The sequence below is a fragment of the Andrena cerasifolii genome, chromosome 16 (genome assembly GCF_050908995.1).
Source record: "Andrena cerasifolii isolate SP2316 chromosome 16, iyAndCera1_principal, whole genome shotgun sequence".
Taxonomy (NCBI): domain Eukaryota; kingdom Metazoa; phylum Arthropoda; class Insecta; order Hymenoptera; family Andrenidae; genus Andrena; species Andrena cerasifolii.
The window spans coordinates 4,445,949-4,472,016 of NC_135133.1; the positions used below are offsets into that span (position 1 = coordinate 4,445,949).

The following is a 26,068-nucleotide window of genomic DNA, read 5'->3' on the forward strand; positions in this document are numbered from 1 at the left end:
CTCCCGTATCCTTCTGTCGCCTCGGGGGGAGCGAATCGATCGCCCCCCCAACTCCTTCGATCATCCCAGAATTCCACGAGACTGCAACTAACGTCGAAAGCCATCAGGGGCCTTCGAGTACGAGCACAGATTCCTCTGAAACGGGAAGGCGAGGAAAGTCCGAACGTCTTTCAGCGAAAGCGAAGAGCGCGGAAGGTGGCGGAGATCCTCCCTTGTCCTCCTAGTCCTCCAGAGAGAAATCGATCGCTCTCGAAGCCGCCTCGATCCTCCCAGAACTCGGCGAAACCGAGACCATCGCCTAGAGCGACATCAGCCGTTCGATCTCGAGTGGAATCGACGTCTTGTCACCATCGTCGGTCGGAGGATGGATCTTCGAGGGACCGGAGATATCGGAGGAAAGGAACGATCGGTAAAAAGCGGAGAGACAGCGGCGGAGAGGAGGGAGGGCGGTCGGCTGAAGTCTGGCAGGGGCGCAAACTCGTTTTGAGGAGAGGGCTCGAAGCAGCCAAGAGGGTGGAAGGCGACAGGGGCGGCGGGGTGGGGGGTGCGAGGCAGGATTGGCTTTTCGCGAGCGTGAAACTCAGTAGTACGCTACCACCCACGCACGTAGTACGCACGTTCGCTCCACGTGTGCTCCGGAAGAGGCGGACGATTTCTCGATTTCGGCGAGCAGCCGAGTATCGCCCGGGCGTCGACGGGTCCTGGTGCCAGGGCACCCAGCTTCCGGCGAGGGAAACGTAAAATTCGCGAGACTTGGGGGGTGAAGCCCTTGCCTGGAAGTCCATCGATCGGCGGGAGAGATCCGAGAACGGAGTGGATCGAGCAGGGGGCTTTTCGAGTCTTGTGGCGCGAGGCAACGCGGGATTCGAAGGGCCACGAGCTCGAGGAGACACCGTTTCCATCGTGATAGGGAAGGAGCTCTTTTGTCGCTTCTTTCGAGATCACGCTTCTGGAAGCCTGGGGGAGGAGGTTGTTGGATAAACTTGGATGGGAATGAGGTAACATCTTCGTCGAATGAGAACTGTAGCTGAAAGTGTATCATCGAAGGTTGAGCGAATGCTGGAGAGTCATCGAGAGGGACACCTGGCACCAGGAGGACCAATCTGCTAAGCCTGAACGTGAACACGATAGGAAGCATGATTTCTTTGTTGGATAAAGGTCGAGCTTGAATATTATCGGTGGGACGAATCGAGAAGCAGCTTGCTTGGTTCTTGCGACCCTCGAGGCATCTTTCGTCTCATGGTGAAGATTTAAGATGAAAACCCGTCAAGAGAGGAGAGAAGCTCGAAGTCCCGCGCCGGCGACGCTGGATCAACACATCGTCGCGATCGCGAGTTCTGATCGTATCTGGCGACTTTAAGGGCGACGAGGGGATCGAGAATTGGCCATCGTCATCAACTAAGTCGTGAGTCATTCTTCTTTACTCTTGGATAGAGATTAAGCACTGCTCTTGCGAGATTTTTTTCATCATTTCGCTTATATGCATAGGGAGCAATATTCTTCGGGGTAATAGATCATCGTGTCATTAGACTTCCCAGACGTCGATCCTTTTAGTAAATCGTTCTTTAAAAGAAATGATGTAAAACGATACCGTAAAATAACTACAGCCCATGAATCTAAATCGTATGCTTTGTCCGCTTAGCGAGCGATGTTACGCGTAGCTTTACAAGTGGATTAATAACTCCGTATTAAATATCAATTGCAATTTGCATACTTGCTGCAGCGACAAAGACAGAGCATATTTAATGTGGAATCCACGTAATTTTCAGATCAGTCGACAAATTGTGATAAACAGTTTTATCTCTGTAACGATGATACTGGTGTTGCAATGGAAAGATTTAGAGAAACGTACGTTCTTTGCAAAATCATTCCAGACTTCCCTGCTTTTCATTTCCCCCCGGAATTTTATTCAGTAATAACGATCCTCTGGCTGACCGAGAAAAATCGAGAAGAAACGTTTCCCCTGTACATATTTCACGGAATATTTTCGCCAAGCTTCAGGGTACAAAAGTGTCGTTACCGCAGGAGTGCTGGTTAATGTTCCGAGATGGGTCAGATAGGAGATAAATTCGGGGGTGGCTGTGAACGTCCGTGGAGAAACTCTAGACCCTTCATACGAGTGGAATCACTACTCCACCTCGATGTCGAGCTTCGTTTTCGCTTCGCAGAATTATTGCCAGAGTCACATCGCGTTCGTAATTGTTCACTGTCCCCAAGAGGAAACTATCTAACAGGGAACTCGACGAGTTTAAGGAAGAGATCGATGAATTTCCTAGAATACTAGAACTCTAAAGCCCTATTTGCCTATTAGTAACTACCGTCGTTTCCACAATCGAAGCTCGCGTTTCCACGCTGGAATTAATCTTATCGTTACGATCGAAGCGTGGCTCTCGATGATAGCGTAATCTTTCGGTAACGAGGAGAAATGTACGTGGGTACATTTCTCTGCATACCCGGCAAGTTTCACAACCCCCACGATTAATGCACTAGCTTTGATATCGGGCAAGGATTATTACCCGAAGGCTCTTGCCGCACTAGTACGATTCAAATAATGTTCCAGCAATATGAAAACGTTCCGTCGATAGTCAACAATGAGAAATCCCTACTGACAGCAGAGAAACATAGAGGCGAGCCCCGTTCCTATTTCCAAAGTTTAAATCGAATCTCCCAAGTGCAAATATGAAGAAGTAGATAGCCCATCGTTCGAAATCGATATTTACAAACTAGAAGTTCTAAAACAAACGGTATTCAGCCTCTCATCGGGCAAACGAAAGCGTCTAAACACGGGCGCCAGTCAGCCTTAAACGAGACGAAGAGAAATAAGGGTTCGATGTGCTCGAACGAAAGGGTAGCTCGGAAGGAAGCTGGGATTTCTCTTTGGACGAAGAGCCACGGTCCTCGCAGCCTTCTCCGCCTCACGAAAGGAATCCATCACCGAGCAGCTCGGTCGATCCTCTCCAAACTTCGTGGAAGTGGAACGTCGCGGTCGACAAAAGCGTCTAAGGGTGGACACATCCATCTTCAAAAAGAAAGGCTCCGTAAAAGGAGGCAGGGGTCTTTGGAACGTGGAACAAAGGTCTTCTGTTCGCGCGCCCGCGGATATTGGGTCGCAAACCGATTTTTAACCGACTTCGTTAGATGAAAGCGAGCACGAGGCCGAGGGATATCGGCGGCTGTGTCGCTTAAAAATCGTTTTACGTTTTGCGCGAAATTACCCAGCGATCCTCGCGTTATACATTGCTGAATATTGGAGGCACGGGAGCTGCTGTCGCGTTACACTTTTCAGGGACGTAATCAAACGGAATGACGAGAACGTCCTGTGCAAGACCCGCGACAGCGGGGCGCGATATGAACGGATGACGAGCCGATTTTCGACGATTTTTCTTCCCCCCCGAACAGCTGTCGTGCACGCAAACGAGGGCCCCGAGCGCGATATTAATCCCCGCTTCGGATCGAAAAGTCACATTAATTAAATCCTTCTGTAACGAATAAAGTGGAGGTGCAAGAGGTTAATCACTAAGACAATGCGCGCTTCATCCCTGCTTCTCCTAATTCTGTTACATTTAATCGCGTTACGTCCGCGAACTTCTCTGTTCCGAGTCAAGCGACTTTGCCACTCGAAAGTCGAGTGGAACTTCGGTTCCATCTGGGTAACTCGCTTTAAGTAAGAAGTTGAAGCCAAGGAATACTGTTCGAGCCGGAGTCTCGACCCTTTTCCGCCACGACTGTTTGAAATTGTGTGACAATTAGGTATTTCATTGCCCACCTACGCCCTCCTTATCTCAGGATATTGGAGACGTTCTAGTTTCACGCGGGAAAGAAGCTTGTTTCTCTCGTGACACGTAGGAGGTCAAGGGGAGCATGTTTAAAGGGGCGACAGGGAGCCAAGGGTTCCTTCCCCTTTCTGCTTTTATGGCGGATGAAATGTGCCGGGCTAGTAGTTTGAAAAGCCGCGCGACAGAATGTGGGTTGCATTATAAAACGCCGCGATCAGCCACGGGGAACGGATATGACTGGCTTCTTGAGGAACGCGTGGCCCCTTTTTCGGGGCTCGATCAAATGTATCGGACGTTGCCGGCTCCTTTCATCGTCGAGCGGCTTGAGTCACGAATGCATTCAGCGACCGATCGCCCGAACCTTCTATCTTTCTCCTTCGGCGATCTTCCAGCGGGGTGAAATGGGGCCGGCTTTTTAGCCGACGCTCCGAGATGAATCTTCACTACTCGATCGACTTCGACCGCTACCCATCGCGAACTTCCTTTCACTTCTTGGATAAGTTCGGAGGGAACTTTGCGTACAGCTCGTGCGAAGATTTGCTCACGAGTCTCTACGACGATTTTGCTAAATTTGGAAGTTCTTATCGCGAATGGAAAGATGTTCACATTGCACGGATTGTCTAAACGGAGCCTCTTCAAATAAATTAATCAGTTTCACGAGGAGGTCCGTGAAAGGTGTCCAACAAAAGTTGAATCTCAAACGAACGTGTCTTTGCAACACAGAGGGATGACGTTCTTCCACTGTTTTTGCCTCCGATTACTCTCCGAGTTCTTTGTCGCTCAAAGGGGATGAAGAAGCAGAGGCATCCCCGTGGATTTCTTTCGCGACGGGTGTTGGATGTGAGGAAGCAGTCTTTGCAAAGAAGTCAATGCAGTTGCAGGAGCTTGGATAAGAACAATAGCATCCGATCGTGTCAAAGAATTTTTCAGAGAGGAAGGTGTCTTCCTTCGCCTTCGATATTACGTCTCGCAGGCTCTTCAGGCCTCTTGGTCTTCAGCTGGAAGCCCTCTTACGGAAACAATATCAAATGAAGGAAAGCCAGCACAGGGAGGAGACAGATAATCCTAGAGTTCTAAGACGGCGGAGGCTTCTAGCCGTAAGGTGCAGGGTTTGTAAAAGTAATAGCAGCTAGGATACGAGTCACGAGCCCCTCTTCAAGGCGCGTGTAAATAGGTGACAGCTCTTTTCAGCCCGAAGCATTCGCTCAGCAAGAGCTCCGTCGTCGCGGAACGGTTGATCGAACTTTGGGTTCGAGATGCCTTACGCCTGACGCGTCTTTCATTTTTTCCGGGCCAAGTACTACAATGCGTTTCAATGGGAGCATAAAGCTTGGCCGTCGTTAAACCGTGTATTAAAAAAGTGCGAGGGATTGATTGCGTGAAAGTTACGATCTCGAGCGACTGCTGCGAACACGCCAGGCACATGGGTCTCGTAAAGTTCTTTCCCGATCGGTTCCTGTATCGTCGAGCCACTAAACTTTCCATCCGCAGACACGGGAGACACGGAACTATACCCTACGTGAGAAGAAAGTCGATAATATCGGAGGAACTTGGCGCGGTGGAGTAAAGTAGTAGTGCGGCTCGGAAATTATTCCGACGCGGCAGATTTATAGGTAGTCTACACTTTCCTATCCCCTTTTATAATACCGTTAAGTCTTCGCAAATAAAACCAACTAACGCTCGCAGATTTAATCTCGATGTATGTGTCCTGAAATTCCTGCGGAGGCGTGATTCGAAACTAAATTCAGACGCACGAGCAAAGCGTCGGAACAAGTGCAGTGACACGGAAATTTCGAGCTGAATCTATAGTGGGATTGAGTGTTTGGAAAAAAATAGGAGGAGGAATACAGAAGGCCTGTGGGGGTGGTCGATTTGTTTGCGCTTCTTTACGCCTCCGGCGATGCAAATTGCCGCGGTATTTACACGGCGATTGGAAATAGGCCGCTAGGAAGTTCGCAGTTTTGCCCACGTGTCGCGGTATCAGCCACGCGCGACCGATCGCGAAATAAATACGAAAGTTGTGGCCTGATTTATGACCCACGAATTTCTCGGTTGATTTATGACGCTGCAAGGGGAACGAGTCCGTCGCTGGCCAGCCGGGCGAGCTTTATTTTCTATCTGGTGACGGGTTCCTACCCGATGAAATTGTCAGTCGCCAGACAGGTTCGCGTTCGGTTGGAATTTATATGTACCATTTCTTCCATTTTTTAAATAAATTTCGAAACAGGTCGGAAAGTTTGACCCAGAATAAACTCCACTGTATTCTCTTCCTTCTTTTGTATCTTCCTCGTTGAACAGAAAAATTTTGGCGATCGATAGGTGAGTACAATAATTATAATACGTTCGTGGACGTTTCTTTACCGTGGAAACTATCTCCGACGTTTCACTCAGCGCTCCGTCAGGCGTGAGGCATTGTTAAGTAGCTTGATTACTGTTCTGTCAGCCATTGTCGAGAAGCTTGATCAGTGCTCTCGACAATGCCTAGCACAGCACGTCGAGACGTCAGAAACTGCTCTTAGAGCAAATAAACTCGTCGGCATCGGTGATGGGAACCAGCGAAGGGAGCTCGAGTGGATCCTCCTTCACCCCCTGCTTGTGTGGCGGATATTAGCGGAATTACTACTTGCGTTGGTAAGACACAGTCGTTACTGGTCGTGCACTCCAGATCGAACGTTAATTATTCTTCTCGATCCTCCTCCAGCTACTAATCCACTCACTTCTGCTCTCGCCCTTCAGATGATTTCCATCTGCAACGTCCAGCATCTTGATACCACCGTCCCCAAAACAATTTCATTTGCCTCGAACCGAAAGACGACCCAGTTGACAGGTGAAACGTATGCTCACCCCACACTTAAATATCGCCAGTGAATCCTGAACCTTTCGTCTCCCAGCGCCCGTTCGATGGTCGATAAGGATTTTCCAGCGTTCCGCGGCAATCCATTGTTGCCCCCCCCGAGTACTGTCGGGGCTTTGAGGATTTACAGGATCCGTCGGTACATCGATGTGTGTCCCCTATACACCTCGGTGGACGGATTTCTCGCGCGGGATTTGTGTCGTCGCGGCCGAGAAATCCGTGGTAAAATGGAGGGGGCGAAATAAGGCTGTCAGCTCGGGTCCAGCCGCATGCCAGATAAGATCCAGTCGAAGACGAGGCGGCTGCCCAACTCTCGATACGCTCTGTATGCCTAATCGGATGCAAATCGCCGACGTGGCAGGCGCTCGAATGCGGATAACGTCGATGCCTGGGATCGATAGACTCCGCCGCTGGATCTAAACGGGCGAACAAGCTGGAGGGCCGGCGATAAGCGGGGGAAAATGTATGGACGAGCTATCGTTGCTCCGGGAATTTACATGTAAATAGTCCTGGAACGTCTTGATCCGACGTGAAACTCTGGCTGTAAACGCGCGCGCGGAAAAATAGCAGAACGGACGGTGCTGCGTATGCCCCTGACGTAATCGAAACTTTCCATCGACGCGGATCGTATAATTCGGACGGTATCTAATTAAACGGGATGATGAATAGTCGAAGCGGCGCGGCCACTCGCGTGGGCACGGCGGATCCATTATTTAAATGTTGAAGTTGCGCCGCGGCAAATAGGAATATTATACGGTGGTCGAGTGGGCTTTAATATTGAAAGTGGAAGATTCGCTTGCTGGACACGTACAGGGCTTAGTTTCCCAGGCTTCTTGAGGGGGCTCTTGTTTCCGCGGCTCTGCGCTTCACTGCTCGTTTCGCGGGCCATCGTTAATTAAAACGCGAATCGAGCCGAGCTAATTGATTCATGCCTTTCGGCGTGATTTCTATCGAAATATTCAACAGGTATACCTCGGGCTTCCTTCGCCCTGGAGCTCGGACGGCGCCCCCAGGAAATAAGGGATCGATGATTGAAACGTGCCACACCGCAGCGAAATGAATTTTTCAGACTCACGAGGATTCGCTACTGTCGAGGACGAGGAGAGACTCGGAGCACGGCGAGGGGTTGAAAGAGCGAAATCACCCCTGGGGAGCCCTTCTGACCCTTGTCTCGCCGAGGAGATACGCCAATTATTAGACAACGAGATTCTGAAGCGCCTTTTGGGAAGCCCCCCCTTGACATTTCTGTTTGCCATCGCGTGCGTTCCCTGCGGTTGGCATTTATCGGTCCACGCGACGGCACTTCGGCACTCAATCCGAGATATTTCCAGCGATTCCCGACGATCCATTACACGAATGGACGGCATTGCGTCTCGAGGTACACAGGGTCTTTGAATTCGCGACCCACGGACTTCAAAGCGCTGGGATAAATAACTGTGGCGTCCAGCTCCTTGCGCCTCGTTTCGAGTGAATCGAACGTTTACTGTTCGCTTGCGAATTCGACCGTTTCAACTGACCGTCTCCAAAGCGTAATCTCGAAATTGCTTTTGATAGTCCCCTTTACCGTATCCAGAAAATTTCGTTCGATCGGCTTGTATTAAAATAAACTTTGTACTCTTCAAAGTCTACACTGCATATTGCTTCGAAAATGTTACTATTGTAAGATCTGTGTATCAACCGAAATACCGAGGATTGTTCGCGAGCGTTCAATATAAATTCCCGCGTCCCGTATCTTGCAGAATAGAGCGTGACGCGGATGGTACATAAGGATAGAGTTTCTAGGAGGCTTGATGTGCTAGCTTTTGTAACTTTCGTTGTTGGTGTCGCATAATTTCGAATGAACTTTGCGTTTCTGTTGATTTTTCGAGGAATATTTCGTCAGGGAAGCTGGCTCCACCGATCGACTTTGTATTCGATTAGTTTGCGCCGACGTCGCCAAGGTAAACGGTCCATCACCACGCGACATCGAGTAAATCGAGTAACGTGTGCCGATCGGCGACGCATTTTCCAAGCCATCGATGTTTCGAAGTCTACCTGCAAGTCTGGTCGACCCGTACACCGCAACGACGAGAGGGGAGCCCGAGCGATAGGAAGTTTCGACCAGGACCCTAATCCGAAAACTGTTCCCGACGACAGGGAACGCTGATAATCCAAGTTCGACGAGTTGACAATCGCGGGTTGCTCTTTACTGTTTCTCGGTACTCGACAGGTCACAACAACGCCCAATGTTCTGCGAATGTACCGCGGGGAATAATCCTAAATCCTGCTGAATCCCCTCTGGGCTTAAGCAACTTCTGTATTCGTGAATTATATTCGCAGAATATTCTTTGGACAAAATATTCCAGAAATTGTCTCTTCGGAGAGGAACATTAACGTTGAAGAGGCAAAGTGTCGTTGCCCGATATAGAAGTGTTTAAAAGAAGAATGACTAAACGACAAGAACTTCTTTTTCTATGAAAATACTCAGAGAGAGCGTTGACATGAAAGCGGTGAAAGAACCGTTTTTCTTCCTAGAAACTAGAACGATGAAATGCAAGCTATTCGATCATCATCAATTCGCGAGTGAAAGCAATCGTTAGAATTCGTTGTAAACGAAAAACAGCAGCCACGTGCTTCTCGAGAGCGTAGAACGAACGCCCCATAAGTGACTAGATCGATCACGCGTCAGACGGGCTGACCAAAGGCGGGCCATTCTACTTGCGCGGCTCGACGTCCCTCTGAACTCTGTTCCAACGGGAACGATTAAAAGCAACGTCAACTTGGCAACACTAATTGAGTGGCACCAGCCCAATATCACACTGCAGCCACATTTCAGTTTTAGCATAGCACGTTGCTGACTGGCGACACGTGTCCCTTCCTTCGCGATATATTGCTGGATAGAACGAGGGAAATGAAGTGCACTCGCGACTGCTGTGCAGGAAGCCACAAACTATACGATTTATACGAAACTTCTAATTACAGAGCCACAGACGAATACGAAATTGACTGAGAAATTTTACAAAATCTCCCGCGGCAGTGGACCGAAAGTGTGCTTCGTGCAAATTTGAAGCTCCTTCAATCGAATTTATACCTCGAGTGTCTGAAGAATCGTCGGCCAGCCAGAGTGTTATTGTCCTTCGTAAATATTGAATCCGGGTCGCGGAATATTACGCGCCCTTTGTCATTGAAATTCGCCCCAGGCTCGTGGTTAATTCGCAATTTTTTTGCATTGCCGTGGGACCCTTCCAATTTCATTCGCGGGGGTTCGAAGAATTATTAGAATCCGATACCGCGGCTCCCACCGATCGTCCTTCGCGGTTGTCGCGCTTTGTATCTTCGGCTAGCGAGATCCGTCTGGTGGAAAGTGTCGCTGGGGCGAGCAGACGACGGCGTACTAATTGAGTTTGCCGCGGAGTCGTCGGCGGGACGACGACTTTGCACAACGCCCGGCAACAATATGAATTGATTCAATTTGCGTGGCACCGCGGCTTCCCATTGCCGAAGAAACGGCCAGCGGAGCGTAATTTCGAGCTGAATATCCCCCTCGAGCTTCACCGAGGCAACTGGAGCTCCGATTTTTTTCATCGTTATTCCGATTGTACGCCGGCAACCTTCTTCGAGTTTCAGGGACGCGAAAATTGGCGCGATTTTAAATACGAGTTCCTCGAGATTCGATTTGAGCTCCCTCGCTGTTAATAATATTCTTAAAGGGTGGCTTTTGGGAGTAGAATTTAAGGAGCTTGACTATTCTTAGAATCTCGGGTCCAGTGAATCCTCCACGAAGTTTAATGAAGTTTCAGGATTCAGATGCTAATTTCTTGCTAGTGTGGTTGACCCTGCTAACCCAATTTCTCGACGTGGTAGTGTGTCAATGATCTGCTTTGAGGGATGATTAGCAGAGCCTGTTTATAGACTCTGCGTTACGATGTTACAAGACCCCCTCAGGTTTACTGACAAAGTGAAAAATTATCGACTAATTTCTAAGAACAATTCAAATTTCAATAGCTGTCCCACGCAAATTCGTTCGCGAGAAATCGATAACGATTCTAGAGATTAATGCCGAAGGATTATGTGCTGGACCGAGAGTCGCTTTCATCTTGGACGCGAAATGGAAAAATCACGCTCCCGAACAAAAGGAGATACACGAATATGGCGCGTATTTAAAACGGAAGTGTTAGAGCGAGGCGCGGAGTGCTTTTGTGGGTGGTGCGGGGGTGGGTTCCGGCACATCGATCCCACGGGTGCAGTCTGGTAGGGCCAACCCTCGTGGAAGGGTGCACGCCGATGAGATAGCAGGAAATTGAACAGTGCTTTCACTTGATAGTCAGCCGAAGTGGAACTGTCACCATGCGCGTACCATCTATTTGGTTAAACGGCGCGAGCACTATCGCGGCTGTGAACGATTTCGCGTCTCGTCTAATCTGTTCGCCTTTAACCGAGCCGCCGAGCACGCTCGCACCCTTTTATGTGACGATATTTGTGCCATTTCCCCAGTTTCTCGCACCGATATCCTTTCATTAATTCCATCGACACAGCAACTAGAATTTGGCTTCTGCGTTACAACATACATTCGCCTCTGCGAAAGGATTCGGCTCATAGAATGGAATTAGAAGATTTCCCCGGAGAACAGACGCAGTATTTATTCCGCGGCGCGTCAGTTTGAAATTCAGCGAGGCAATTTAAAGCGCAGCGCGGTTAATCGCGCGAAATAATTAACTTCGTTAAACAGCCATGCGCTTGCCCATTTCGCCCAGGCTATTTTGTGTCCCGCCCATTCGCCGAGCATTTGCAGCCTTCAGTTGTCACGTGTGCCTGATCATTGACGAACGACTTTTTATTATTGATTGCAGAGATTAAAATGTCCGAAACGGAAGCTGATGGCGGCGATACGAGTCCCACGCGTCAGCCGAGGTAATTAAAAAGTGATCCTTTTCAATGTAGCCAGCGCCGAAAGTTCTTTAAAGATTACACAAGCGCCCGTTCAGCTCTGCAATTCACCTGAAAACGCGCGTGAGCCTCCGCGCCACGGTAACTTTTTAAAACTTAATCGTGCTTAATCCGTTTACCTTTCTTATCAGCCCTCGGCTCCTTCCCCATCCCCCGCTTTCCACACCTCAGGGCTGAGCGTACACGCGACGGGGTACGCTTAATCGCGAAGACGTTTCGAGTCCACAACCTCCCCGCCCCCCCCGTGTTTTTAGCACGACGCTCGTCTTTGACATTATCTCGAGCCGTAATTATCTGGAATTCCAATCTTCCATAATTCCATTCGGTGGGCTGCGAAGGAAGACTCTCCTCCCCGGTGAAAGAGCGCTCGCCGCATTCAGCTGTCTAATTAGCGACTGGGATCCCTCAAAGACACATCGACGTTAAGAAATTAATATCTTTCGCGGGCTGGCTAAGTTCTCGCGGCAGAAGGAGCTTCCTAAGAAGCAACGTCGTCGCGATTGATTGTCACGTCGGACGCACCTTACTCGCTCACCGTCGCCCAACGTCAATTTTTGTGCATTTCAGACAGAGTAGGATTCACAGTGTCGGTCTGCCGGCCCGAACATCCTTGCTTCCGGAGCCACCACCCACCGGAAGTGGAGCTCCACCGCCGATACCTCGACGCCATTCCGCCGCACCTGCGGTAAGTCCAGTCTGAAACCTCTCGCTTTTCGAATTAACCGACGACTGGGGATGTCAGAGGATTTGTTAAAGTTGCACTGCGCCACGAAACACGAAACAACGATGGGCGAACAGACACACTGTTACTATTCGATCGGTTCGAGGTGTCTTCTACCCCTTTCACTTGCAATTCGAGTCATCTAGACAGAGGTGGGCAATTTTTTTATTTAAATAAAATGTTGAGTAACAAGTAAAGTTCGAAAAATTATTCGTTATGCGTCGAAGAAAGGTAACTCGGGTGAAGTTACAGTCGCAGTTAAAGTTGAATAATTTATTCGACGCTGAAAAAATTAACTTTATTCGTCGAATAATATAATCCAAAGTCAAAGCAACTTTAATTCGATTTGTTATTTAAATAACATTTTCTTCAGTTAATGCCTCCAACTCTGATCTAGTCTCCCATTCTAACGGCTCCCGTCTACTATGAATACCCTACGCGATTGATTTGAGTTGTCATGAACAAGGGGAACTATGCTACAGACTTAGAATATCTCTAGATCGTGGATTTTTGCGGTGGAGAGAAAAGGGGCGCGGACGGTTGAAAGAATAAGGGTGCTGGGTCCACCGCCCGGCTCCTCAGACGCGAAACTAGTTTCCCGTTGAAAAGTTGCGGTGATACGGCGGGTATCGGGGCGGGCCGCGTAATTTCCCCGTAGAACTCGCCACCTAAATCACGAGACTAAAGCCAGCGGTTAGCGGCACGCCGACACTTTGCGAATTAACAACGGCAGGGTGAAAAGCGACGGCGTAATCTCGGCCGGGCGGACCCCGTTTCTAAGTGCTCGTATTAAATCGAGCAGAAGCAACGAGACCTACGAGACATCCTCTCCTCCAAGCTTTGCGGGACTCGTTCGTTCGCTGCTCGAACTGGCCCGCTCGTAATTAGCGGGCAAACGGGGGTTTAATGGATCAAGCTGCAGCGGGGCCGGTTTTTCGTGCGGCAACGGCGAGCCTGGACACGGCGGCGATCGTCGCCACAGACACGTGCACATCCGCCACACACCGTACATTCACCACACACCAGTCACTTGGGAACACACGGAGTCACCCTGTTAGCTAAGACGCAAGTATCTCTTAGCCGCATCTTCTTACATCGTTTCACTTAAACGCCACGAGAGACTCGGGTATTGTCAGAGATACCTGTGGCACACGAGACGGTACATTTTTACTAGCGATCATTCTACTCTATACACGCAGCCTTTGGGCTTTGTACATTTACACTTTTAAGAGATCCCTGGGTAATCCGGTAAAAGGGAACTTGTTGGTACCACAGGTAGCTCCGCCGCCGATTCCCCTGCGCCCCCCAGCGATCCCTAAACGACGGAAGAACGAGAAACCGATACCGATATCGACCAGGCAGGAGCTCCAGCAGTTTCGACGCAAAACCAGCGACCCGACGCTCCCTTCTTCGCCGTTACTGTCAGCTTCCTGGACCCGCGACACTGCTGACGAGAAGCTGGTCGACCTGGACCCCTTCAGGGCTCAGGATCAACGAGTAGCTCAGGATTACACTGTGAGCTTCCCGCGCAAAGAGAAGACAAACGAGGAGAACGACTTCGTCGCGGACTTCGGCAAGGCGAACTTCGAGGGGGAGTGCAAGCCCGGCCAGAAGACGAGCTTCGAGGAGCTGCAGAAGGCTTCCCGCGATCTCGAGAAGAGGCTCCACGAGAGGATCGTGAAGAACGCCGAGTCCAAGTTGAAAGAAAAGAAGGGTGGAAGGGACGGGCGACAGAGACAGGGGGGCAATGCGCAGACTGGGTAAGGATAAAGAAAATTAATAATTCATCAGTGATACCTCTCCCAATTTCCCTTTAACGGTCCATTCTACTCTGTCGGTTGAAAAAGAGACATATATTCATGAATTTCTTTTCTAGAACTAATGTACGGATTTTAATGTTTTTGGGGGTTAAATGTTTATTATTCCGTGCTGTATAAAATCGTATTTTTCATGTTTTTGAAATATAATTACGAATGTGTGGATTTAAATCGCAATGTTTGAGCTACGCGGAACCTGTGTATTCATACTTCGAGATCAATCTATAGAGCACACTCGATAAACTCGAAGGGGTGAATTTGAAAAGTGATGAGAGTAAACAGACACGTCACGTGACCATGCAAGATGACCGAGTGGATATCAAAAGTTGATGATTCGCAGCGATCCATCCATCGATCCTGTAAAAGCACCGAAGATGCTTGCATGACAAAGTTGCGCACGTGGGCGCGGCTAGAATCGATACGACCAACATCTCGTAACACCTGTACCACTTCTTTCGACAGTTTCTTTGTCCAAGCGAAGTTTTCTTCCCTGCTCCTCGCATCCCCTTTATTCTTGACCGTGCTTCTCGACGTGATTGCAAAGATATCTCTCCACGAGAATTTCTTGCCAGACGAAAGCTGGCGTCTAAACGACCGAAGATTCACGGAAACTATGCTCGAGCACAGGCCGCGAGCGTGCTGCGAGCTCGGCTCGAATTAGTAGCGCGATGCTACGGGTCATTACGCTTACGACGGGCTTGCTAAACGAAGCGTAAGTTTCAATTCTATCTCGAGGTTCGAGTAGACGTTCCGAGGGCACGTGTGTTTTAGAGTACGGCGAAGAAAGCTCGGCAGATAAAAGTACCTCTGATATTCTGGGGCAGAAGCTTTCCCGTTGTCAAACAGAGTGATTCTGTCAGCCATAATTTACTTAGAAGGAAATTGAACCCTCCTATTGGTATATTAATTTAGAAGATAACTGGTTTCAACCCGGTGGCTGTTAAATATAATATACCGAGCAGTAAAATGGAGCTCGCGTACTCTGGAAGTAGGATAGTTTCTACGGTCGATATTTTCTGGTGGGTGGACGAGAAATAAGCGTAACGATAACTGCAAGCTCTCATTACTTCCGAAAATTATACGGAGTTAACGTTTCCAGCGTTTCCCTGAAATTCAAAGCATGCCCAGCATTCTCCACCCCCTCCCGCCGTAATAACTTGCCGGGGCGATATCTCAAGAAAATGGGATAGTTACAGGGCTGTCCCGTTATTACTAACGTTACATCCTTCGTCTTAAAGCCCCCCGCTCTGTATGCATGACACGAGCTCTGGAGAATTTGTTCAAAGGCGAATGGGATTGAAAAAAATGTGTTGTAGCTGCAGTTCGGCTGGGGCAAATTTTTCAATAATTCTGAGCAAAAGGGGGGGGGGAGGGGCAGGGACGTTGAAGGGTTTAATTCAATCAGAAGTCCCTGCACGCGCGAAAACTTTCTTTTCCCCTTTGCCCGTGGCGTTACGACACCCGCCGTTGCTCTCGACAGGCTTCCGTCGTCGAAGCTGGGGAAGGAGGGCAAGCAGGAGGGCTGCGAGGAGGTCGACGACGGGAAGTCTCGGGAAAAATTAGCCCCGTCTCGAAGGGAGCCGCAGGAGGACGAGACGACGAAGTTCGCGGCGCTATTGAGGTCGCGTCGCGAGGCAGAGAAGAGATGCAAGTTCGAGGAGCTTCAGGCAGCTTCGAAGAAGCTCGAGAGACGGCTGCACGAGGAGGACGACAATCTACGCGCGATTAAAGAGAGGCCAGCCAGCAGGTAGATAAATTTTTAGTGGGTCGAGTGGGCCCTTGGCTGCGATACTGCAAGCTGTTAACTATAGGGCGTCCAATTGCATGGCAGTTCTCCTCGGTTGACAAGAGCGAGCTGGTTCTGTAGTTTTAGAGTTGCCCTACTGAAAGTGGGGCTCGATCCTTTGCGTTTGTAATTGAACGATTGGAGGATGAAGGGTAACAAAGAAGCTCGATTATTTTACTTAAAAAATCAGGTACGAGGAACTTCAGAGAGCCTCGCAGGACCTCGAAAGGCGCCTGCACTCCGATCAGAGATCCCTGGAGACACCACGTGGAAAATACGACGCGGACATGGACAGGGCGAGGATCATTCTCCAGCACAATTTCAGGAAGGAAAGGGGTTGCGGCGAGAAGCTGGAGAAACTGCCGAAGGCGACGCAGACGAATCTTCCTCCACCCCTGAGCGCAATTTCGCAGAGCCCGGTACCGAAGCCCATCAGCGTCAGACAGGACAGCAACGTCTCCTCGGACAGTTTCAGCCAGACGAGCTCGCCTAGCTACACCAGCAAGACAATGGAGGCACCTCTGCTGCCTCATAAACACAGCAAGGTTCCAGGTAAATACGTTGACCTCGTTGTCACCGGATTTCCGACGCCCTGGCTTCAATTTCCAGGGCACACAGATGCTTCTCTGCGCCAATTTACGATGCAAAGCTGTCGCGCACTTATATCCTCCTCGCAACGATCGAATATCATCAACGATTGAATCGCGACGCGTGCAAACCAGCAGAGATTAAATCTCCAGTGAAGAACCGATACCCCCAGGCTATCCATGAATCGTATCCACGAGCTGGCCCGATTAATACGTTCCCCTCTGCGCGCAATTTTTCCCTCGTGTCCCCATTCAAATCCAGGGACCATTACGAAAGCGAGGGAGCAACGTGACTGGAATACTTGGTCTCATTTAAACTGTTTCCGTTCCGTCGCGCTGCTCCAACTGACACCCGACTTCTGTAGCAAGGCGATTAATGTTAATGAAATTCTTCGTGAAATTCTCAGACAGAGCACTGGTGTCAGAGCCGGACAGCACGTCAGGAAGGACTATAACCAAGTCGACCAGCACCCCAGCCAGCTTGCAGACCATCGTCAGAGTTCACGGCGGCAACAACAACTCGCTGCACCACAAGGTAACCTCAAGACCACCGTTCCAATACGCACAGCATGTTACGCGATCGTCGCAAAGGGCTACGATTAGTTCTTCAATTCCACGTGACTGACTCCGTTCCTTGTCTGCCCCTTACGCAACCTCAGGACCTATGTGTTATGCATTCGCGTGGATTAAGGGTAGAGAGGATTCTAAAAAGTCAGACAATGTCCACGAATTTCGATGGCCGATGATCGGTAGCCGTGAAACGCGAACAGGAACCGCAATGCTCGCCCCGGTGGGCGTTATTTTGACGCGCGCTGCGGGACGCAATCGCGGGCAACTCCGAATAATCGTGATGTGAACAAACGTAGCCTCATTGGGTCCTGGTGGGACAGGATAAACGAACGCGGAACCGCGCCTATGCGGGAATCGATAAACAACTCCGCGTCATTTGCTCTTTTTATTCGCCGATCCGAGGGAGGGTAACTCGCCCGTGTTCCCCGCAGAATTACGCGCCCGATATCGGGAGGCCGTATCGAGCCTCCGCTACCATCGATATCATTTTACGCGAATGCTTTCGTTATTAACGCTGAAAATAGACGACAATACCACCGGGGAACGACGCGAAATTCCGGCTCGGGTATGAATGTAACGTTTGCACGCCCCATCTGCAGCTTAATTGCTTCGTTTTTCTCATCTCGTCCATTAGCTCGCGTTATTGAAAACAATTCTCTTTGCCGTGATTCCCGCGAACGCTTGTTGCTTTGAAGTCGCCGGGAATGCAGTGGGAAAGTTGAAAACGGGCGGCTACGGAGGGTAGAACCGAGCGGCTGACCAAACACGGACATGTTCTACTGTGGGCGTATGATTTAACTGTTCTGCCGTGCAGATGATAGGTTTAGGGCTAAAGCTGGACTTTTCAAGCTTTTACCTGTGACGCGGAGTGTACAGTGTTCTCTCAGCACGTGTCTGACTAATATCACTCTCTTCTACTTTCAATAGTAATCAATGACAGTATCATTAGTGAGAATGAGAATACAATTAAAGCTGATATAAAAACTAACAGAGAGAGAGAGAGCTCCAATGATGCTACAGAATAAATTCCCTTTAGTCGGGCAACGTTTTCGTCGGGCTGAGAGCGCGACCGAGATTTGTATGCTAATGGAAACCGAGAAAGGTCGTGAACGCGCGTGAAATTCTTCGGGAGCTCCGCTGGAAAAATTCTGGACGCGATTGTCGCGGGGCGCGAGGTGGAGGATCACGTTCTCGGTTAATTTCCCCCGCAGGCTTGTTTGAATATAGGGGAGGTAGTTTCGCTAACGGAAACTTCGCCGCGGGGATGCCGTATTAATGCACGAATTCGGTACGCGAGCAGTCTGTCGACGAACGAAAGCGACGCAATTTGTCCTTTGGTAGCGCGACATGACCGCGAGGAAATTATAATCGATATCGACGACCTGGCAGAGGGCAACATACACCAACACGTATACAATTGGGGTGCGTTGACTCCTCAAATACGGAATCTGTTGCGAACTAGCACGGGCGGTCGACATCGGGGGCTAATATTTGCGTCAATTCGTGCGCCCATTAACCGGGGGAGAATTATATAAGCGGTAGGGCTTCTGGAATATTCCTCTAGTTAGGCAACCCTGTACCGTGGAAATGAAAGCGACGAATATATTCCCTAGTTCGACGAAGCGCCAGAAAGGGGAATATAGAGCAGAATATGCGGAGATAGAAGGGGAAGGAAATAGGAATATTTGAAAAAATTATTTACTTCGGGTAGACCTCGTTTGTCATCGACTTCTAAGCTTTGATAGAAGAGGGAGTTCTAAGGAGAACATCCTAATATTACAAGCTCCACTACACAAGTCAAGACAGTTGGATTTTGCAGAACCAAATATCCTTTCGTCAGTTTCTTAATCACTCACTGGAAGCTTTCTTTAGATCATCAGAGACATGACCAGCAGCCACTACGTGACCACGGGGAGGCTTCGCTTCAGGTTCGTCCAAGTGTTTTTCAACGCTGTCGCGCTTCTGCTCATCGCTGGAGGCTTGGCTGTCTACTTCAAATGTAAGTAGAAGCATCCTGTTCCTTACTATCGTATCGTCCCCACGCGCGTTTGACGAGACGGTTGCAAGGGGACTTGGAGAGAGCGTGGGAGTGAAAGGTTATCACGCGGAAAGCAGCCGTCAGTGATAAACGTGAATGTTGGGCGACGTTAGACGACGTGATGCACGAGCACGTACAACGAGAGGCTTTGTGGCGCACGAAAGATCAATAGAGCTCCCTGCATCTCTACGCTACTTGTTTCGAAACATCAACACCGACTTCTCGATGCACGCGTCGAGTTCGCTGAACGCACTTTTCCCATCGTTTCTAGAACAGCTATGAACGATCAGCTTATGATTACCAGATCCAAACAGTAAAATTGTAAAAGAAGTTTGGAAACAAGTAGCACTCGAGTAGCTCCACGTAAATTGCCTTCCTACATAGTCTTTGCAATTAACCCCTCAACGACCACCTCAGTATCTGGTACGAACCCTAAGTTTTCCACTGGTCGCCCGCCTCCGTATCTCGCACGGACCTTAACGCCGTATTTCCTATACCGACCGGGAAAACAGTGGAGGTTTTCGTCCCGAGGGCCCGGGCCTCACGGTCAGTTTTTCGTTTCAGTGGTCGGTCGTTGAGGGGTTAAACGCAAAGGAAGGTGGAGAGTAATTAGAATCCTACTAACGTCAGCTTCCACGAACAGCGACAGCTACGATTTTTCATGCACATGTATCTTTTGTAGATTTAAAAACGAGTCCCTCGCAATGTATCGTGTACCAACAAACAATAACCCGAGCATTTGAAAGCCGTCGCAGTAGTTTTCCGAGTGCACCGGGCGCGAGGAACTTTAGCAAAAGAAGCGAAAGATGGAGAGTAAAGTAGAAGAAATGAAATGGGTCGCAGACTGAAATACATAATAGATTGCGGAAGGTTAATAGCTGCAGAAATTATCGCTATTTTACTTGATGATTGAAAGTGGCAATATTGCCAGGTAAATTGATATAATACCAGCGAGTCGTTTTCATTTGACAGTTACCTAGAGAATACCAGAACGATCTGTGGACCAATTTTCGTGCCGCGAAGCGTGCTTGTATTAACATAGTTGCAGAGTAATTTGTACAGGAGATAATGGGGCCGGCACGAAAAGGCCAGCGATTGATGCCGAGAAATTTTCCATTCTGCGGTCTCGTTGCATCGTACCGCGAGATATTATCACCTCAAACCTTGGCGTTCCACGTTTAAATGGTACTCTATGAATCACCCTGAAGTGTTTCAATAAATACGCAGCGTGGGATACTCGATGCAATGGGACTGCGTATATTTTTCTCGCCTACAAGCATGACAGACAGAAACGTGTTATAATTCGCTGTAGAGAAGTCGCACTGTGCTCAACAATTCGCACCTGCGGCTGACATGTTCATTACAGTAGTTTGGAAAACGTGACTCGTGTTAAAGTTTCGCAGATTTCAAGGAATTCAACTGTTGGAACAGTCCTTTCACAGTACAATATTCTTATCTGGATCACGGATCTTTGACACACGTTTCTGGAAATATCTAGTCAGCTAGTAGGTTTTCTAACTTTTCTATCATACTTTGAATAGCTTATCCTGAGACCGTCATACGACTGGAGAACAAAACGCTCTTCCCCAACATGCTCGCGGTGACGGAAAGATCGCCTTTGATCATGGAAGAGAGGAATCCTGCACCTGGAGTCTGTCTGCCTATAATAGTAACCTTTTGCCAGTACCACAAGGTGAGTTCTCAATTTTCGACCTTCAATTACGTTTCGCAGAGCTGTTGATCAATGAATAGGCCGGCAGTAGACGATCTAGTGAAAGCAATAACGTTCTACTTCGATTACGAATCGCGCGAGACGATCGGCGTCGATTATTCAGCGCTCTAATTAAAAGGAAGGGGCTTGATCACGCGTGTCGTTGGTTGTCGATCACCCAGATCCCGTACAACTTCACTGTCTTCCCGAATTACATGGGCAATTTCGGGCAACGGGACGCCCAGCACGAGCTCGTGCTTTACGACTCGGTGATCGACGTCAGATGCTACGAGCTGGCCGCCCTCTTCCTGTGCAGTGTTTTTGTGCCGAAATGCGGGTCCAGGGGACACCTCGTGCGACCCTGTCGCAGCCTCTGCTTCCGTAAGTAGTCTGGTCTTAAATTGTCGGACCAACATAACTAAGGAATTAAAAAATCGAACGGAGCAACCGAAGTTCCTGCATTTCTTTGATACTGTCGACGTAGAAATAAAGTCGGATAGAGCTCGCGTAATTTTTACACCGTGCTGATCGTCGCAGTGAAGACGGAGCATGAAGATTTTATAATAGTATAGAATAGTTGAGAAAATTTCATTTGCGTTCAGAAACAAAGAGGCGCTGCGGCTTTTTCTTGGACGTGTTCGGTCTAACTCTGCCGGACTACCTGGAATGCGAGCTATTCCCGGAGGATTCCAATCCGGACGAGTGTCTTGGTCACCAGGAGGTCCTGGAGGCTGCGCGAAGGGCGGAGAAACCCGGTGAGTTGTACAACGATACTTTACATCTTGGTTTCTTTCGATTTCAAAAGGCAGGGGTTGTAGTTGGAGTTCGCTTGGTTTCCTCGATGAGTTTTCAAGTGGCTTCGAAAGAGCACTGTTTACTCACCTTAGAATTTTTCTTTCATCAGATGCTCTTTATAAAATATACGTAGAGAAGTATGAAAGTTGAATTCCGAGGGAACCTTTCGAGTTTTCATTGGAATGTAGCCCAATTTCCCGAGCGCTTAAGAAGGCAGACATCCGGAAATCGTTTGACAGACGAATGCATCGGAAATGAGCCCCGATCTCTTTGAATGGGGACGTCGAAATTGAAAGGCAGAGAAGGGAGGCGAAATTAGTCATTATGGACGAGCGATCGGTTCGAAACGAGCGTCCCTTTGTCCGCCGGTCACGGGCACCTCGTCATTTTCCTTCAAGGTCCCCGGCAGCCATTTATCCGTTTGCTGCAGTGGGGATAAGCGTGCTGGATAAAGTCCCGGGCATTTGATAAAGAGGTGGATAATCGCGGGATTAAAATAATCTCGCCGAGACAGGCGGACGACGGGCCAGAATATACCTAGTCCGCGATAAAACTCTGGGTAGACGTGGACGTTTCGTTCCTTTCTCTGTTGTTAGAATCCTGATTCAGTTATCAGTACGAGTTGATACAAGGCTTCGTGGCTCGCGGGCGTTTCAGAATTTAAGCAGGAACCCCTTTGATATCAGAACTTATCAACAACAACTCGCCCCCCACAAACTCACGCTTAGGGCACGGTTTTAATATAATTATTGTAAATGAAGCAAGAGAAAGATTGATATGGGTGAAGAAAAATTGTGCAGAAAATGATCCCCATAAAGATCCAAGGGTAGATACAAATTTAAAATAACTGGGGTCTTGAGACTAGTCCACCAGCACTTTGGTTCAAAGAGCAATATGCTTTGTATGAATTTCCATTGTTAATCATTTTTTATGATAGAAAAACACGTGCTGTACCTTTCATCGTTTCGAGACTCTCTGATATTACTTACTTAATTGTGCTAGCCTTCTCCGTTGCTCTTAAGCTTGCTTCTGAGCGAATTGAGTTGAACGAAACCAAGTGTCGTTTCAGTGGATAGAGTCACAGTGGAAACACGCGCCATTGGTCAGCCAGAGGGAAGTAATTAGATTTACTCGTTGTGCGACTGTGATTAGATCGAGAACGGCTTGTTCATTTCGATCTAGTTATTTCACTGAACGGTGAAAGAGACAATTTCTAGGAAAATGTAATTACCGTCCGATTTATCGAATTCCACGTTTGTTTAAAATGCTCCACGTTGTTAAACGTACTGAAAACACAGAGTAGAGATGCAATTATTCAATAACGTAGTGGGAAGAGTGAACCGAGCACCTTCAAAGCCATTATAATTGCAATAAGGCGATAATATCCTTCAATTTCTGAGAACCTGCTATTTCCAGTAGTAGCAGTCGGTTTTAGCCAGACCGCCGGAAAGTTTTATTATAGACCCAGGGTCTTTGATTGCATCCGAGTGATGCAATCGAGGATCGATCTAGTCGGTCTAATAAAACGATTCACTGGCGTTCGTGGTTAATTAAGATTAAACCGCGCGCTGATTACAGGGGGTGGTCACTCGGTTCAATATAATCGACCTCTGATTTCTCCAGTTTGTCCCCGTTAGATTTCTTCTCTTTGCTTTCAATACCCTACCAATTGCTCTCTTTCTCGCGCTTCCGTTCTTTAGACCGGAGGTGTCAGACAAATTTAGTGCCCTCTGCGATTGCCACCCCAACTCGAATTTACTAGAGGTGGAAAACGACCTGACTGACGCGTGGCTCGGAGTTAATGTCCACTCCGAATCGTATTGTTAGCGAATTTACTTCGTTTGCCGTCGATTCCAACGGTGGTTGTCTATCGAATTTTCTCTTTAAATGAAAGCCTGCCTTCTGTTTCGAAACGAGAGCATTTAGGTCGATTCCCAGCAGCAGCGATATTCAATCCTCCCTTTTATATTCGAGATTCAGCGAATGGCCAAATATCCGAAGGCCCATCGGGCGCAGGTGTCGTGCACGAAGTTTTGAAAAAATCCAGAAGAAAGATCACTTGGAATTATGTAAATTAAGGTCGCTCCGTGTAATATCGCGAAAAGGGCATACTCGTGTCTCGCGTTACGTATCAGGGCGCATCAGTTTATATTATGATTTTGGGTGCGCTGTAACCGTCGCCCACGTGTCGCCACTAATGGAATCTTAATTGCAAAATCTATATTAAACGATCGCGCGGCGACCCATCTTCGGCGCCAGGGTGCTTTATGGAGTTCACTTCGAGAGTGTATACATCTCAAACGGGTGTCACGGTACGGTTGCATCGAAGGGACATTTATCAAAGATGAACGCAACTCAGATACAATTCTGCTGACTTGTATGCAAACTGTGAAAAATACTTCGATCCATTAGCTGCCCTAAACCCTCGCAATTATACCACAATCGTTTCCATTTCAAACAAAAAAGCAGGCATCATTCCTTTAAAGATAAATTCACCTAAAATTTCCAGTGGAAGAATTTTCTTGCCCCACCCGTTTACTTGCACGAATCCCTGAATGGTACCATTCAGGGGAATATGACGTCTCAGTGTCTAGAACAGAATGGATTCTTACCTCGTTTCTTCTCGGACACGTTGCACGCAGTATGCACCAGTGGCTTCCAATGCGATGGGACCAGATGCATTCCGGTTGACTGGCGTTGCGACGGCCACTTGGATTGCGCCGATCACAGCGACGAGATTGGATGTGGAGAGTGCACATCCTCCTCCTCGCCCTCTGTCTCTGTCTTCAACACGAAGATCGTGAAGAAGCCGATCTTAGCGAAGAACACCGTGTCCAAGTCGCCGTTACACTGCGGGGAGAGACGGTGCATGGCCGCCAGCCACATCTGCGACGGTGTCATGGACTGTCCGTGGGGCCAGGACGAACGATACTGCTGTAAGCAGAATATTAATGTGTCACTTAAAAGGTTTGATCTTACTTAAGCGTTGCAACCGAACACTCACCCTAGTTTTCGTGTCTCTGATTCCTACCTTCGCCCGGCCCCATCGTTCCCTATCTCACGTCTGCCGCGGATGTCGTTGCAGTGAAGCTGAGTCTGAGGAACGGGGACGTGGGTGAGGGACGGCTGGAAGTTTACCACGCGGAAATGGGCAAGTTCATGCCAGCCTGCATCTCTCACTGGGAACAGAACTCCGCTAAAACGATCTGCTCCATGCTGGGATACACGTAAGGAACTTTTCTCGCGAACGTCGTCTGGTCACTTCGCTCGCTTGTACTATCGTCGTTCCATTCTGTAGCGAGTGTCTAGCTTCGTAACTATGAAGCTAGACGGTGGGATATACCGTGTTGAATCCCGGAGGTCGAACGCTTTGCGTGCTTTTGTAATGGTAATTTTGATGGGGAGCTACTGTGACCGTTTCAGGGCTGCGGTCTCGTCCAGGCTGATAGCGCGCGACAACAACGTCACCCAAAGGGACTCCGGGAGCCCGCAGACGAACCTGCTAAAGGAATTCCAGGAATGTATTACTGACCAGGAGGCTTACCCAACGGTGGAGCTCACGTGCTCGGAGTATGGTAAGGTATTCGACGTTCACCATTAGCGTCTAGTGGGACAGTTACCGTAATGCCACTGATCGCGTAGCTTGTGGACGAAGAAGGAGAGTGTACGGCAACTCGAGGGTGAAGACGAGAATCGTGGGTGGCGTGGAATCTGCACCTGGTGACTGGCCATTTCTGGCGGCCCTTCTCGGCGGACCTGAACAGATCTTCTACTGCGCCGGGGTTCTGATCGCTGATCAATGGGTCCTGACAGCCTCTCATTGCGTGGGGAAGTGAGTGGCTGGAAATTGAACGTCGCGATTATTCACGTATGTCCCGTGGAATGACGAGCCTGCTGCTTTCAGCCACACGGACGTGTCAGGGTGGATGATACAGCTGGGGATAACCAGACGGCACTCGCACACCTATCTGGGACAGAAGCTGAAGGTGAAGAGAGTGGTGCCCCATCCGAGTTACAATCTGGACGTTGCTCACGACAACGACGTTGCCTTGTTCCAGGTAAATCGCTATGCAAATGCAATTACTAAGATGCAGCATAGATTCTAATCGAACACCCCCCCTTTCACTTTCCACCAGCTGGAGAAGCGAGTTCAGTTCCACGAGCATCTCAGACCAGTCTGCCTGCCGACAGCCAACACACACCTGATCCCAGGGACCCTGTGCACAGTCATCGGCTGGGGGAAGAAGAACGACACTGACTGTACGTGTTACTAATCGATCTATCTACGCAATAAGTGTACTTTAACCAGAGATCAATGCTTGCAGCGTCTGAGTACGAGCCAGCAGTGAACGAGGTGCAGGTTCCAGTCTTGAACAGAGAAGTGTGCAACTTGTGGCTCGCGTACAAAGAACTCAACGTCACGGATGGTATGATCTGTGCTGGCTACCCAGATGGAGGGAAGGACGCGTGTCAGGTATATCTTTATC

The 26,068-nt window shown here is 49.0% G+C and overlaps 1 protein-coding gene and 1 long non-coding RNA gene across 2 annotated transcripts in view; one reads left to right on the plus strand and one right to left on the minus strand.

Annotated features, from left to right (window-relative positions):
- Positions 1-358: 358 nt before the first annotated feature.
- The window catches only part of LOC143377485 (uncharacterized), a 33,837-nt gene continuing 8,127 nt past the window's right edge, over positions 359-26,068 (plus strand). The window contains exons 1-18 of the mRNA XM_076828753.1: positions 359-1,405; positions 11,460-11,520; positions 12,124-12,241; positions 13,553-14,037; positions 15,575-15,841; positions 16,071-16,432; positions 16,875-17,002; positions 18,910-19,036; positions 20,617-20,768; positions 20,969-21,167; positions 21,389-21,541; positions 24,224-24,517; positions 24,667-24,808; positions 25,005-25,156; positions 25,224-25,413; positions 25,486-25,639; positions 25,718-25,841; positions 25,907-26,055. Of these exons, the coding sequence (XP_076684868.1) occupies positions 11,468-11,520; positions 12,124-12,241; positions 13,553-14,037; positions 15,575-15,841; positions 16,071-16,432; positions 16,875-17,002; positions 18,910-19,036; positions 20,617-20,768; positions 20,969-21,167; positions 21,389-21,541; positions 24,224-24,517; positions 24,667-24,808; positions 25,005-25,156; positions 25,224-25,413; positions 25,486-25,639; positions 25,718-25,841; positions 25,907-26,055 (3,249 nt within the window). The 5' untranslated portion in view covers positions 359-1,405; positions 11,460-11,467. The remainder of the gene's footprint in view (positions 1,406-11,459; positions 11,521-12,123; positions 12,242-13,552; positions 14,038-15,574; positions 15,842-16,070; positions 16,433-16,874; positions 17,003-18,909; positions 19,037-20,616; positions 20,769-20,968; positions 21,168-21,388; positions 21,542-24,223; positions 24,518-24,666; positions 24,809-25,004; positions 25,157-25,223; positions 25,414-25,485; positions 25,640-25,717; positions 25,842-25,906; positions 26,056-26,068) is intronic.
- LOC143377487 (uncharacterized) overlaps positions 12,320-26,068 on the minus strand; it is a 133,758-nt gene continuing 120,009 nt past the window's right edge. The window contains exons 3-6 of the long non-coding RNA XR_013087347.1: positions 25,143-25,421; positions 24,586-25,080; positions 24,194-24,512; positions 12,320-12,419 (exon numbers count right to left, since the gene is read on the minus strand). This is a non-coding gene — a long non-coding RNA (uncharacterized LOC143377487). The remainder of the gene's footprint in view (positions 12,420-24,193; positions 24,513-24,585; positions 25,081-25,142; positions 25,422-26,068) is intronic.